General features: G+C 44.0%; 1 protein-coding gene across 1 annotated transcript in view; it reads left to right on the plus strand.

Annotated features, from left to right (window-relative positions):
• The first annotated feature begins 435 nt into the window (after positions 1-435).
• The window catches only part of LOC119464769 (uncharacterized), a 31,446-nt gene continuing 19,501 nt past the window's right edge, over positions 436-12,380 (plus strand). Inside the window, exons 1-2 of the mRNA XM_049655305.1 lie at positions 436-604; positions 5,445-5,537. Coding sequence (XP_049511262.1) covers positions 467-604; positions 5,445-5,537 — 231 coding nt within the window. The 5' untranslated portion in view covers positions 436-466. The remainder of the gene's footprint in view (positions 605-5,444; positions 5,538-12,380) is intronic.

Genomic DNA, 12,380 nt, shown 5'->3' on the forward strand with positions numbered 1-12,380 from the left:
AGTGCGCAAGGTAGGCAATGCATGTCTTTAGGCATTTATTTATTACGCTGCATTGACGTTTTGATTAAAAAGTTCGGCGTGCAATAATATCTAGAATGCTGCGGAAATTTAAGCCTACAAATGTCGTTCCTTCTTGAACTCACACTTACCCCAACTTGTGGTAGCCATTACAATGCGGAAGTACCATTACATTCTTGTGAGATGGTATTACACTGGGCTCCTCAGACCTAAACTACGCCAGTAAAACAGTATTCATGAAACAGCTCTCGTACTGGTTGTAACTTTCTATTTGGCCAACTATGTCGCCGAAGACAAGATTATTGACTTAATTAGTGAACTTTCTATTACGCTAAGTTTTGTCTTAAATATAATCCCAGCGATAGAGTTTAATAGATAGAGCGCTAGGTTTAATACAACCAATTGCTTTCTAGGAACGGAGCGCCTCCGTACGGTCTATCCGGTGATCATGGAAGCAAGAAGTGGTAATGCTCCATTGATTCTCCGCATTCACCGTGGCTTAACACTTTCGCTTACCAAAGCCTCAATTTCCACTGAAATGCTTCGTCTCAGAAGCTATCTGAATGGCACAGCAATTGACAAAATGGTAAGCAAGTGCTTGTCTTCGGCGTTATGCCGCAAAAATTTCCTAACCTCTTCTAGCCTCTGGTACGATTTTATAACATACCGAATCTGAACACATAAAACCAAACGGGGACGCTCAAGCCAGAGAAATGCTGAATTTGAAATTGGGTGTCATCAAGCAGAAACGCGGCAGCATGCAAGTCTTAAAGCTTGGGCGTGTTGGTGACGGTGCAGTAGCGGTGCGGTTGCGTACCATTTTTTTAATGAATCGAAAGTGATCGCATATCTTAGCCAACTCATTTAATTATCTAGGCTGAAATGATAAATAAGCTAGGGAATATATGCGGTAGTTCTCATGTCGTAGCACTGCTGAGGTGGCAATTTGATTGCCTCACTTTTTTGCCAGGCACAGGCGAGCACGTGCTTGAAACGTGGCAGTCGATGCATGATGTCAGTCGCTGTCCTTTGTGCTTGTTTTCTTTCTCCAAGTGTATATAGTCTGTAAATTATGAAAAAAAAGACTAGTTTGTGGTCACTTCTCTTTCACTCTGCCTGTCCTTCTTTTGTTATTTGTGCGTTGTGAGCCCGATAAACAAGCGAATTAGGATGTCGCCATCTCTGACTCAGTAAAGACCTCTTTGCGCATGGTGCTTCTAATGAGGCTAAGCTAGTGCGGCTGCATCGAATAGGTTGTGTTACTTAAAATCACTGTCTGTGCAGTAACGATAGCTTTAAAGACACGCCAAAGATGCGACACGGTTTATCTGGCAAGTCTAGATTTCTAGAGCGAAAAAAATGTGAATATAAGCACACTGTTTTGTGGTAGTGTGCTCGTTACAGCTATTCTAAAACAAGTCCGCAAGTTTTACCCGGTGTCAGAGTATTTTAGGATGTCGCTGCATCGCAAAAAAAGTATTTCAACTTCAAGTTCTATGTTTATTGTGATGGGATTAATATGATCACTTCAGGCAAGTTTTTGCTAAATGTCGTCAACATCGCCTTTACCGCAATGTTCCATGTAAGGTCCCTGTGCGATACGATATATCACGCCGCGCGTGCAGTGCGCTCTGGTTACAACAAGAAAGCACGCGGGAATGAGCCGAGAAGGATGGTGGCCTGTGGCACGCCATCTTCGAGCGTGCCCAATGCTGAAGGTCACCTCAGCAAACGCGGTCCAGCGGAATAAAGCACGCATCTCCTCCACTCGCTTGGCTGTGGCTGGGAAGTGCTGCACGCCCAGCTCAGTGCATACGTGGCCCAGGCGCCGCATCTCGAAGATAATCTAAGGTGGAAACAAAGGTTCAGGGCGAGTAGAAATCCCTGATGGCTACATGCGCACATGGTCCCCGCGCACCTATTATTCAAGGTCGCATAATCTGAAGTGTGCAAGACGCAGTGAAGCGAGAGGCTGCACGAAGCGTGCGCTCGTCATCCCGCCAGAGTTATGATTGCGACTGTTTCCGGTCATCGTGTAAGATCTCTTCATGTCTGCATGTGCGCACGTGTTACCATACTTGCTCTTTTGTCGGTATTTAAATGGTTAGTGAAATTTATGCGGCCGATAAAACTACAGAATCTTACTTCGTATGTTTTCCCACTGCTTCGTGCATTTTACAACTTTGCCTCAGCTGTAAAAACTACATCTTATTTATTCAAACTCCACCAAATATTACATCCACACCACAGAAAATTGCTGTACAATTACCCTCTTTGCAAAACACAAATAAATAACTAACGGTTCGTTGCAAAACCTTTCTAAGCAATTAAATATGTACAGATAAGCTGTAAATTTTCATATAACATTTGTAGGCTTGAGATGGTCTAAAGATTAAGTTTACACAGGTACCACATTTGTTTCTGGCGTATGTTACGGATATTTAGGATTCGTGCTTGTATTAACGGGAAAGGTTTAAAAGCCCCGTGTCGCAAAAAATCAGGCGTTGGCGTTGGTCTCGGCGACCGCCGCCACGAAAATCATCCCGAACCACCCCGAGCACTCAGGCCCCCCACGTGGCGCAGAGGCGCTAGTGAACAATCGAATTTCTCAAAATAAATGCGTCAAAGAATCGCAAAGTACAAGGTAAACATAACCAACAGGCGTGATAGCGTAGGGTTGTAATTTTATATACGAGAAAACATAATTCTCATATGCGAAAACACGAACACAAGCCCCTTTTCCAGCATTTCTACCACTGATACAGCGGCGCGCAGCGGTTTGCTTCTCGTTAAAATACCATTCAGATTGCGCTCACATCCTCGGCAACCGAAGGTCCCTGTATTTTTCAAAGATAACGCAAACTCCTCCTCTCCGCGCCGTTTCTTCCTCGTCCCGCCCTCTCGGCCGCCATTAGTGAGCGAAGCGTGCCCGGCCGCTATCGCCCGCTTCATTTCGTATCGCATGCGGTGCGTTGAAGCGCTTGCTTGAAACGCGACTGTTCTGGGGGCATTTTCACAAGGCTGTTCGCGCGTAAGATATACGCGTACGATATGTGGTACCTTTTATTATTAGTAGAATATGCATCGCTCAGACGAGGAAAACGAATGTAGAACAAGTTAAACACAATCCTAAGCAGTCTTTACTACTGCTGATTGTTTCTCGGAATCGAATGGTGTTCTGTTTACCTGACGCATTTACAAGAACAAAGAGCTACATCAAACTATCCACACACACAACACGGCGGAGACATGTGCTAAATACACCCTCAACGTGCATTTTTTGATATTTCCAAAATGCATATGGGCAGCTTCGCATTATATTGCAAGTTACATTGCTTTGGTGAATTGGTGTTATGTATTAGCTAATTCCTTTTTTATCGTACGCATCTGATCATCACCCTTTATTTATGTACTGCGGCAAAATAAACCCTAAAACTAAGTTGAGAATAATTATAATGCCCCCAGTTTCGCAGCCTCCAACCTTTGCAGAATCTGTTTCAAACGACTTGTGGCAACCAAATTTCATGAAATCTATGGGCTGTAGGGTGGCTGCCAGACTGCTTTAATAAGTGATTCACGGGCGTGCGCAGAACTCTTCGCAAATAAAAAAAATTGCGAACAGTAAAGATTCTGCTGTAATTACTGTTGGCAGTTTCAGGTAACCGGTGTCTAATACGAGCGAGCTAGAACAATCTCGCTTTCATAGGTATCGAAACCACACGAGAAAACGTGGCCGGTAATGTCACGCTGCTTTTTTTTCGTTCAAGCTAAGCGTCAGTATCAAGCCTCTCTTGATCTGAACGACTTCGAGGAGAACGTATACACAAAAGGTTTTAGTAGCGAACGACCTCGCAAAGCCTCCCTCGGTGGCAATCATGTTTCTTTCTTCCGATATGGTGGAGCGATTTCGCTCACCGTTTGATGTTTCGTTTACCACGGGGAACCGCAAAAAGCTTGCCCCCTTGGCAATGCTATTTGAACATTCAACACCACAGCAGGTCGGCATCGTGCTGCAGCCGAGCGCATCTTCAAAAATGCAAAAAGCCTACGCTCACGCACAGCGCACATGTGTCCCGGTGTTTGTACACTCACTAATGGTGCCGTTTTACCGCGAAAACGAAAGCTGCGCGGAGTCATCGGAGGTTATTTGTCACGTGTCAAGCCTCGTCCAATGGGAGAGCGGAAAATGGCGAAGAAGTCAGGAGAGGGGTAGAGGGCGGGGAGGATATTCTCCTTTCCTATTTGAACAAATGTTTGCGCTACCTTTGGAACATACAGGGACCTTACTACAACCGCATGCGGAGGCGAAGTTGGAGAAAAAGAAAGCTGCAATGGCCAGGAAGCCTCTAAGCAGACGGAGATTTTTGAATGGTATCGCGTTCCGTTCGTAAATGCTTAAGCGTCCTCCAGTTTTTTTCTTAAGCTTACCAATTTTCGGCATTTACAAATAAATTCAGGTCTTAAATCAAAATTTTGCTTCGAACAGTTGCTAGCATTGAAATAATTTTTATCAAATACGATATTATTCTTTTGAATTGCTACTATAGGTGTTTTAAAAAAATTACTACTGCATTTTCTATCTCTTCCAATATGGAAATAAGATTTGGCCTCGAGCTGAAGATCCCACTTGAGGCTGCCTTAGCCTCGCCACTAGGCAAGCGTCGACTAAATAAAACTCGTTTCCATCATTAATAGTAGAAGCTACGCGTAATACCAATTTATAGTGTGAAATCGCACTGCGCTTGAACTACTGCAATATGCCAGGTATAAATTGAAGTGTTTAACTCGCATTGCTCCACACTGTGAAATATTTTCTAGCAGAACTTAGTCAAACATAATGGCCAACATACGCCTATGTTGGCCATTATGTTTTCACACAGATCCACACAGATCCAAACAGATGTGTATTTCCACACACACATACACACAGATGCCCTCAAATTGTCGTTTTTTCCCCTGGCGATCAGAGAATGGAATAACCTGACCCCCTCCATTACCAGTAGCACATCCTTAGCCCATTTCTCTAAACTAATCGAAACCGATTTGCTAGCGTCACAATTTTAAAACAGTTTTATAGTTTTGCCTTTGTTCTCATTTACCTCAAGTGCCAATGTCTTTTTGTCATTTTGTCTTTACAATTTACCTTTGTACAACTTGCGGTATAACTTGCGCCTGTAGACTGGACGACGTCTAGTTGCACCATGTTTGCTTGTTTTTTTTATTTTGCCTTGTACTAAATCCCTGTCTTCTTTTGCCCTCCTGTTATAATCCCTATTGAGATTGACAGTACGTATAAATAAATAAATAAATAGAAATATAAAATAGATTAAGGAAGGAAGTGTAGTGCGGCCGCCTCTATGAGTGGCATTATAAAAGTTGTTTTTGTTACTCAAAAGTGTGAAATAATTGGTGCTCTTACCTTCAAGGTTAAAGCGTCTGAAATCGAGGAAACATTGTTTGAAGACAAAACCAAGTTGTCTACCCTATCGCTTGTCATGGGTCCTGACGGCGTAAGAGTGGTAAGTGTTGCCTGCGAAAATTAGTTCATTTTACTGTTTTACTATATTGTGTTTCACCTTTTCAAGCTGGTAAAACCTGGTATTTCTTCATAATATTTGAGTGTTTTTTTTATATCTGCACACGAAATTGTTTACGGTCCTTTTTTAACCAATTATGAACCGATTTCATTTTTTCTGTTTTTTGTCGCAACAAATGTCATTTTGTATCGTACCTGCGTGTAAATAAATCAGATAAAAGCTTTGATTGTGAACGTGCTCTTAGTTTACGAAATATGACCCCTGAACATATGGTCACGCTGGCCCCCTAGGCTACAGCGAAAAGCACAAAGGGACAAATTTTATTTCACGCCTTGACACATCACAACACATATAATTAGGGATTTGTGAGACAGTTATTAGGTATGGTTCGAAGCATGGAATGCATAGGCCGATATCGCAATTAGTGCACTGTGTGCGCACCGTGCTGTTGCAAATGTTTCCAGCGCACCTGCACTTTTTGCTGTTAGGTACGGCTCCAACAAAGTGGGCCACTTTGTCATATCGTGCACTATAAAATGCAGCGTCACGAGGTTTTGGCATGGTTCGACGACCAGGTTCTTTGGGATTCTTGTTCCGTCTTGTGAGGCAGCTTTGGGCTATTTGCCTCCGGAATTCCAGTTCAGTGACGTTGGACCTTGTGCTGCGAATAAGCGCCCAACCGTTGCTTATGGCCTCATTACAAAGCCAAGTGAATATTGGCCACCGCCATTTCTTGCCACGAAATGGAATGCGGTAGGCCCCTATGTTTGCATCCATCAGACCTGTGCCTCGTATAAAGCAGTTATACTGGGGAACAGCACCTGGACGAGCCACTTTGATCCTCTACATCTTTGCACAGGAATACCTGTCTGCAGATGAGAGGGATGCCGTGTACAGTGCTCGCAATTATTGCAACAGAGTTTTCCATCCAGCACACAACGATTATCCCGTCGTCGGAAAGCGCGTGCTCTTCGTACCCACGGCGCTGGCGTTGGCCAATACAAGGTGTTTCATTTTAGCTGCACAAAATTTTTTAAAATTGCCTGCGGCTGAAAGCACATTTATAATCCTTGATATAAACTACTCGATGAGGCGGCCCTTACTTAAACGAAAAATAAAAATGCCTAATTGAATAACTACATAATTACGCTAATTAACTTGATAATAATTTATTTTACGGCACATTTTTTTAATCTACGACTTATAGCCGCTGAGTTCACAAGGCGTATCCACTTAAAACGATTTCGCAGGACTGAACCAGTTTCGAGATATCAATTTTCAGACTGTACAACGAAATTCATGGGCGTGCCAGTTAACTTTTTTAGGAAAAAGCTGTTTTATGCATTGAAGCATAAAGTTCATTGGAACGCACATGCATTTCGCCGGACACCTTGAAAATTAATATCTCGAAACTAGTTCAGTCCAGGGAATTCGTTCCAAATCAATATGCATTGCCAACTCAGCAGCTATAATTCGTAGATTGAAAGATGTGCCGTAAAATAAATAATGAAAAAGTTAATTAGCGTAATTAGGTTCATTATTCAATTAGGCGTTTTGATTTTTCGTGGAAGTAATGGCCGCCTCATCAACTAGTTTAGACCAAGGATTATAATTGTGCTATTTGCCACAGGCAATTTTTTAAAAATTGGTGCATCTAAAGTGAAACACCCTATATAGGGAGCTCAAAGGCCTAGCATGACCATATGGCAACACGTACAAGAACATGCTTGTACACAAAATAAACGAACACTAGTCTCTCACGAATTAACACAGGAAGTCGCATATTGCATGAGGTATACAGATAAATGTGAATCACGCTATTGCTGCAATGAATACCGCGAAAAAAAAACGCTCATCCACGGGAGAATTGCATATGAAAAGCTGATCTGCAAACAACTTTTTTCGCGCAATTTTAAGCAATTATCAAATAAAGATAGACAACTTCTGTCACCTGTTGTCTGTAAGGTGTATCCTAAGCTCTCGAAATGCACGTTGGGGCAAGTTGGGAACGGTTTTCTGAGCCTGTATAAACTGAACAGCTTCGTCCACATCTGCGTGACCATATGGTCACGCTGGTATCTAATAGGTTATTTCCTTTTATATGCTTCTTATTTTCATGCTTATTTAGATATCACACATAAACTGTATTCGTGTGTCGGTATTGAAACCTTCTAAAATAGAGTGGCATTCAGCTCCAACTTCTCCGCATAGCAAATGCGCAGGCATGAAAATGACCACTTGCTCGATCAAGCAAGCTAACCGTTCTTTTTTAGTTTAGCATAGTAACAGGGGAATACACAACCATTGCGCATGCATATTTATTTAGATCTTACGAATAATACAGTTGGTTTTCGTACGAAATGAGCCATTTTATTACGACATTGAATGCGGTGGCATTTAGGTGTGGTTATCAGAGGACAACATACGTCAAAGCGAGCATTTAGATTCATATATTACGATGAACACAGTTGGTTTTCTTGTGACATTAGCCCTTCTATAACGACATTGAATGCGAGGACATCGAAGTGTAGTTATCGAAGGACAATGCACGTCAAAGGAAGTGTCTTGTGAGAGATCAAAACTCATGTATTCAGCATTGACTAAGGCGGACCCTCGGATACAGTTCACATTTGTACATATAAATAAAGAACTCAAGTATTGTGCAATTGATTTCAACAGAAGGTACCTGGGTTGTATTGTTGGAGTCTATTTATTTTGCCGTTGAGTGCGAAAATTGGCCGGCGTTGAGGAGGACTTAGAGAAATGAAGGTTTGTCTACATCGCGTACATTAGTAGAAAAAGCAAAATAGCAGTAAAAACCATCGTCACAGCCGGCAGCGAATCGGAGGCTGCGACCCGCGGCAAGAAGAACGCCTTTCTCGTCTCGATGTTTCTCTGGCTTATAACCCATTCAGTCCGTCGGGGTCACGTTATATTCAGCCAATTGTCGAGCCCGTCCAGGTGTCGTCATGTTGATCCAATCGTCGAGCCCATGCAGGTGTTGTCATTGTCATCCATTCGTACGGCCCGTGCAAGTAGCGTCACGTTCGGCCGATGAGATCACTCCATGAGTCCTATTCTCGGATGGCTGACCAGCGTCCGGCGTTGCCTCCGCTCATGGAAAGCGCTCAGCTGGAGGGGATGGATCGTTCTCGAATGACATTACAGTGCTGCAAGACTGCTTTACCAGGGACGAGGATCAGCAACTTCTAACCGTTGCGGCTTCCAGTTGTACTTTCGGGAAACGTAAAGCAGGGGGAGACAAAAGCTCCACGCGTGGCACACGAGGGTGTGTTAACCAACCTGTTGGACGGGTGCGACAGCATGGTCAACGCGCACCTGCGAACCCTAATTGTCCTGCGCCGCCAGCCAGTGGTTGCTTTCGAAGAACTTGACCGATGGTATTAAATCCTCCTATCCAACAACTCGCAGCATGAATGGCTACAATACTTGAACTACTGGTAAAATCTGGCGTGGTTTTCCCATCATTTTTATAATATATCCTTGTATGGAACCAATGATTGGGAAAAAATCTTCATTACACGGCTGTTTTCTTATATATATATATATATATATATATATATATCAAGGTGCTTCACTAGCTTCTGGCGAGGCACTGAGTAAAGGGGGAGGGGGGTGCCGCACATTAAGTGCGTGACTAATATACATAGAATGTGTGACATACATGGCAACGAAGTAATATCCTTCATAAGTAAGATAAATGTTATGATGCGCCATAAATACCTTTAATCTGCACGCGTGTTCAACGGATGAAACCTTGAATATATTACAATAAAAAAGTTGTACATTTGAAGAGAGAAATGTATCCAGCAGGGAATAAAAATATCACTAGTCCTTCCGTTGTCCAGAAAATGGGGCTGAGGAAAGCTTTCGGTAAGACAATGCTGTCGCGGACGTTCCGCTTCGGTTGCCCTAAACTCAGGGTCGGCGGCTCTTCGCTGACATTTGGCCTCAACATCGCGCTCCCGCAACTCGGGGTCCGCGGCTTTTTGCTGACATTTCGCCTGGGCTTCGGAAGCCCTAAGGTTGGAATCGGCACGTCGACGGCGAGCCCTTTACCGAGTGAGTTCGCGGCGCCGTTGCTCAAACACATCCTGCTCCTCCGCGGAACGTACCACGGAGGAGCATTTATATTTCCCATCTGGTCGCCGAGACTGATGTGAGGCGAGTGAAGCCCGGCGGAGCGCGCGCCAAGCCCCGCGACACACAAAACGGCCCTCATTGCTCGAGCGCGTCACGTGATCCGGCGCCGACGCAGCTTTCCTCGCATCAGCTCTAATCTGGGAGCGGAGCTGAAATGCGCGGCCCCGGTAGCGTGTTTCTAATTGCGCCCAAGCCCAGTGCTCGACGGCGGGCGCCGCCATGCGCCGCTCGCGTAACCAAGTTTCTAGCCGCCGCCGTTGGAACGCAGAACGCTGGGCTGGAGGTGACTATGCAAAACTGTGGCTGCTGTTAAGGGATTGATGGCATTCCTAAATAAACGCATCACTGTTTTGATGACCCAAATATAATCTCACTATCAGGGAGGGAGCAGTCTACCTAACTGGAGCAGTATTTTTTTATTTGGGGTGTTGCTACGCTGCGCTCCGCAACACCCCAACGAGCGCCGCTTCGCGTCGTCGCCCGGCAACGCGGCTTCCGCCGCGGCATCGGGGCTCAACCGACCGCGCCGCCAAACAGAGAGGGAAAAAAGAAAATGGTGATACCAAGAAAAAGAGATTCTGGTTAAGGCGGAATACGAATCCGCGTCCGCGAGGTCTCAAAGCGAGCGTCGTAGCCACTAGGCTATACAGCCACGCTTCCGGAGAATACATTCATGCGAACCATATGATTGCGTTCCAACGCTCTCGGCGAAATAAACCACCTAGAAACATGGATGGCGGCGCCAGCGCTTCAGCTCTGGGCATGGGCGCAAATAGAAACACGCGCCCCGGTATCAGCCACACGTGATTTCTTTCTTTCCATCTCTCTCTCTTTCTTTCTTTCTTTGTTGCCTTATTTATTTCTTAACCTGGCTAATACCCGCATATCCAATGCGGGTATGTGCGACAGGTGATTTTATTATCGTTAATCGCGACGTAACTGACGCGCATGTGACGTTACTGATGTCATGACCTCTCAGTCATGTTAGTGATACTTTAGTACCCTTCCATGCCAACTTTGGTATACACTAAGTGAACGAGCCCCGAGTTTTTGACAGGTTTTCGACAGGGTTTCAGCGTCATACCAGCACCCCTGCCTACACTTGTGAGTCAATATAAGCTTCGCTTGAAAAAGAAGCATGGCCTATGCACTCAATGAGGGAAAAAAGTATTCGGATATGTAAGAACGCCACTTTAGATAAAAAAGAGGGTATCATCACACTTTATCAGCAAGGTAACTGGCTAGGATCTCAAGGAGGGTGTCATAGGTCGGCAGGCATGGGATGCTGCCAGGGAGCGAATTCCGCTATCGGACAGCACGTGTAAGTGGAAAGTAATTGAATGCACGCGTTGACACTAATTGGCGTTCACTTCCAGGTAGGTAAAGGAATATACAATCATGGTTTAAATAAACAGTGATATACTGACAACATATTCAGTTTCTTTCTGGTTGTCAGAACAAGGTTTTCTTTGCATAATAAACGCTCATCTAGGTAAGGGAAAGTTCTCACGGGTTTATCCAGCCTGGACGACCACTTTGTTATATGATGTCACGTGTACTGAGTTTTTAGCACGAACCGTCTACGGAGTAGAGTGTCTTCTCTGTCCTTCGTCTTTTGACTGCTCCTACAAAAGCTTATGGAGACCCAGTTTTAAAGCAAAAATCGCAATTACTATCCAAAAAGGGGGCCGATGTGGGCTTGTTGGTGCATCTCGATTAAAGGTGGTTGAGCGCAGGGAAACACAAGGAAAAAAGAAGGAACATTGGACGCACAGGCGCTACTAATAAAAATGATGTTTAATTCGTTCAATCGAGCCGAACAAAGCTACTTTCAGTAAATGGCGTCACATATCACGTGAATCACATCACAAACACAGACAGAAAAAGAAGGAACAGAGCACTCAGAAAAACTCAGATTAGTAAGATCGTCAGGCATGCGCAGAAATTTCATTTCTTTGTCAGTGGGTTCCCATGATCTGCCTACGTTGACTCTTTTATCGCTAAGGGGTTCGCAACCCCACCTCTGCAAATGTAGCGCAGGAAAACCATTAGGTTGCGTTTTATTAGCTTTATAGCGATGCTCTCTGAGCCATTCGCTCACGCAACGTCTCGTTTGCCAAACGTAACATCGGTTACAGGGCTACGCAATACAACAAATGACGCTGGTTTTGCACTCAACGAATTTTTTGTGTTCTTTTTTTTTAAATCGGGCTTTGTGGGATCTGTCTTTTTTTTCTTTTTACATGAATTGCCCAGCTTACTGGGTGCTGTAATAAGAACTTGAACATTGCCTCGTACAGCCACGTTTCTTAAGTTGTGAGATGCTGGGTGGATGTAGGGAATAACTGCTACATATTTCTTCTCAAAAGTGGGGCAAGGTTCTGTGTTAGACACACTATTATTATTTTATTATCATTATTATTTATTCAATACTGCAAACCTTGTACAGGTCCAAGCAGGGTGAGTATAAAGGTAAACAAAGCAAATACAACAGAGTGAACAGCGTTTCAAAAACATCAAATTGATAAGACATCAAATTGAGGCGAAAGGCAATTAAGAATCATTCCAATCAGTTACAGTGCGATGGAAAAATGAAAAATTGAATAAATCTGTTTGTGCAAAATAGGGTGTCAGCGAAGAAGGATTATGGTGGCGAATATG

The sequence above is a fragment of the Dermacentor silvarum genome, chromosome 9 (genome assembly GCF_013339745.2).
Source record: "Dermacentor silvarum isolate Dsil-2018 chromosome 9, BIME_Dsil_1.4, whole genome shotgun sequence".
NCBI classification, from domain to species: Eukaryota; Metazoa; Arthropoda; class Arachnida; order Ixodida; family Ixodidae; genus Dermacentor; species Dermacentor silvarum.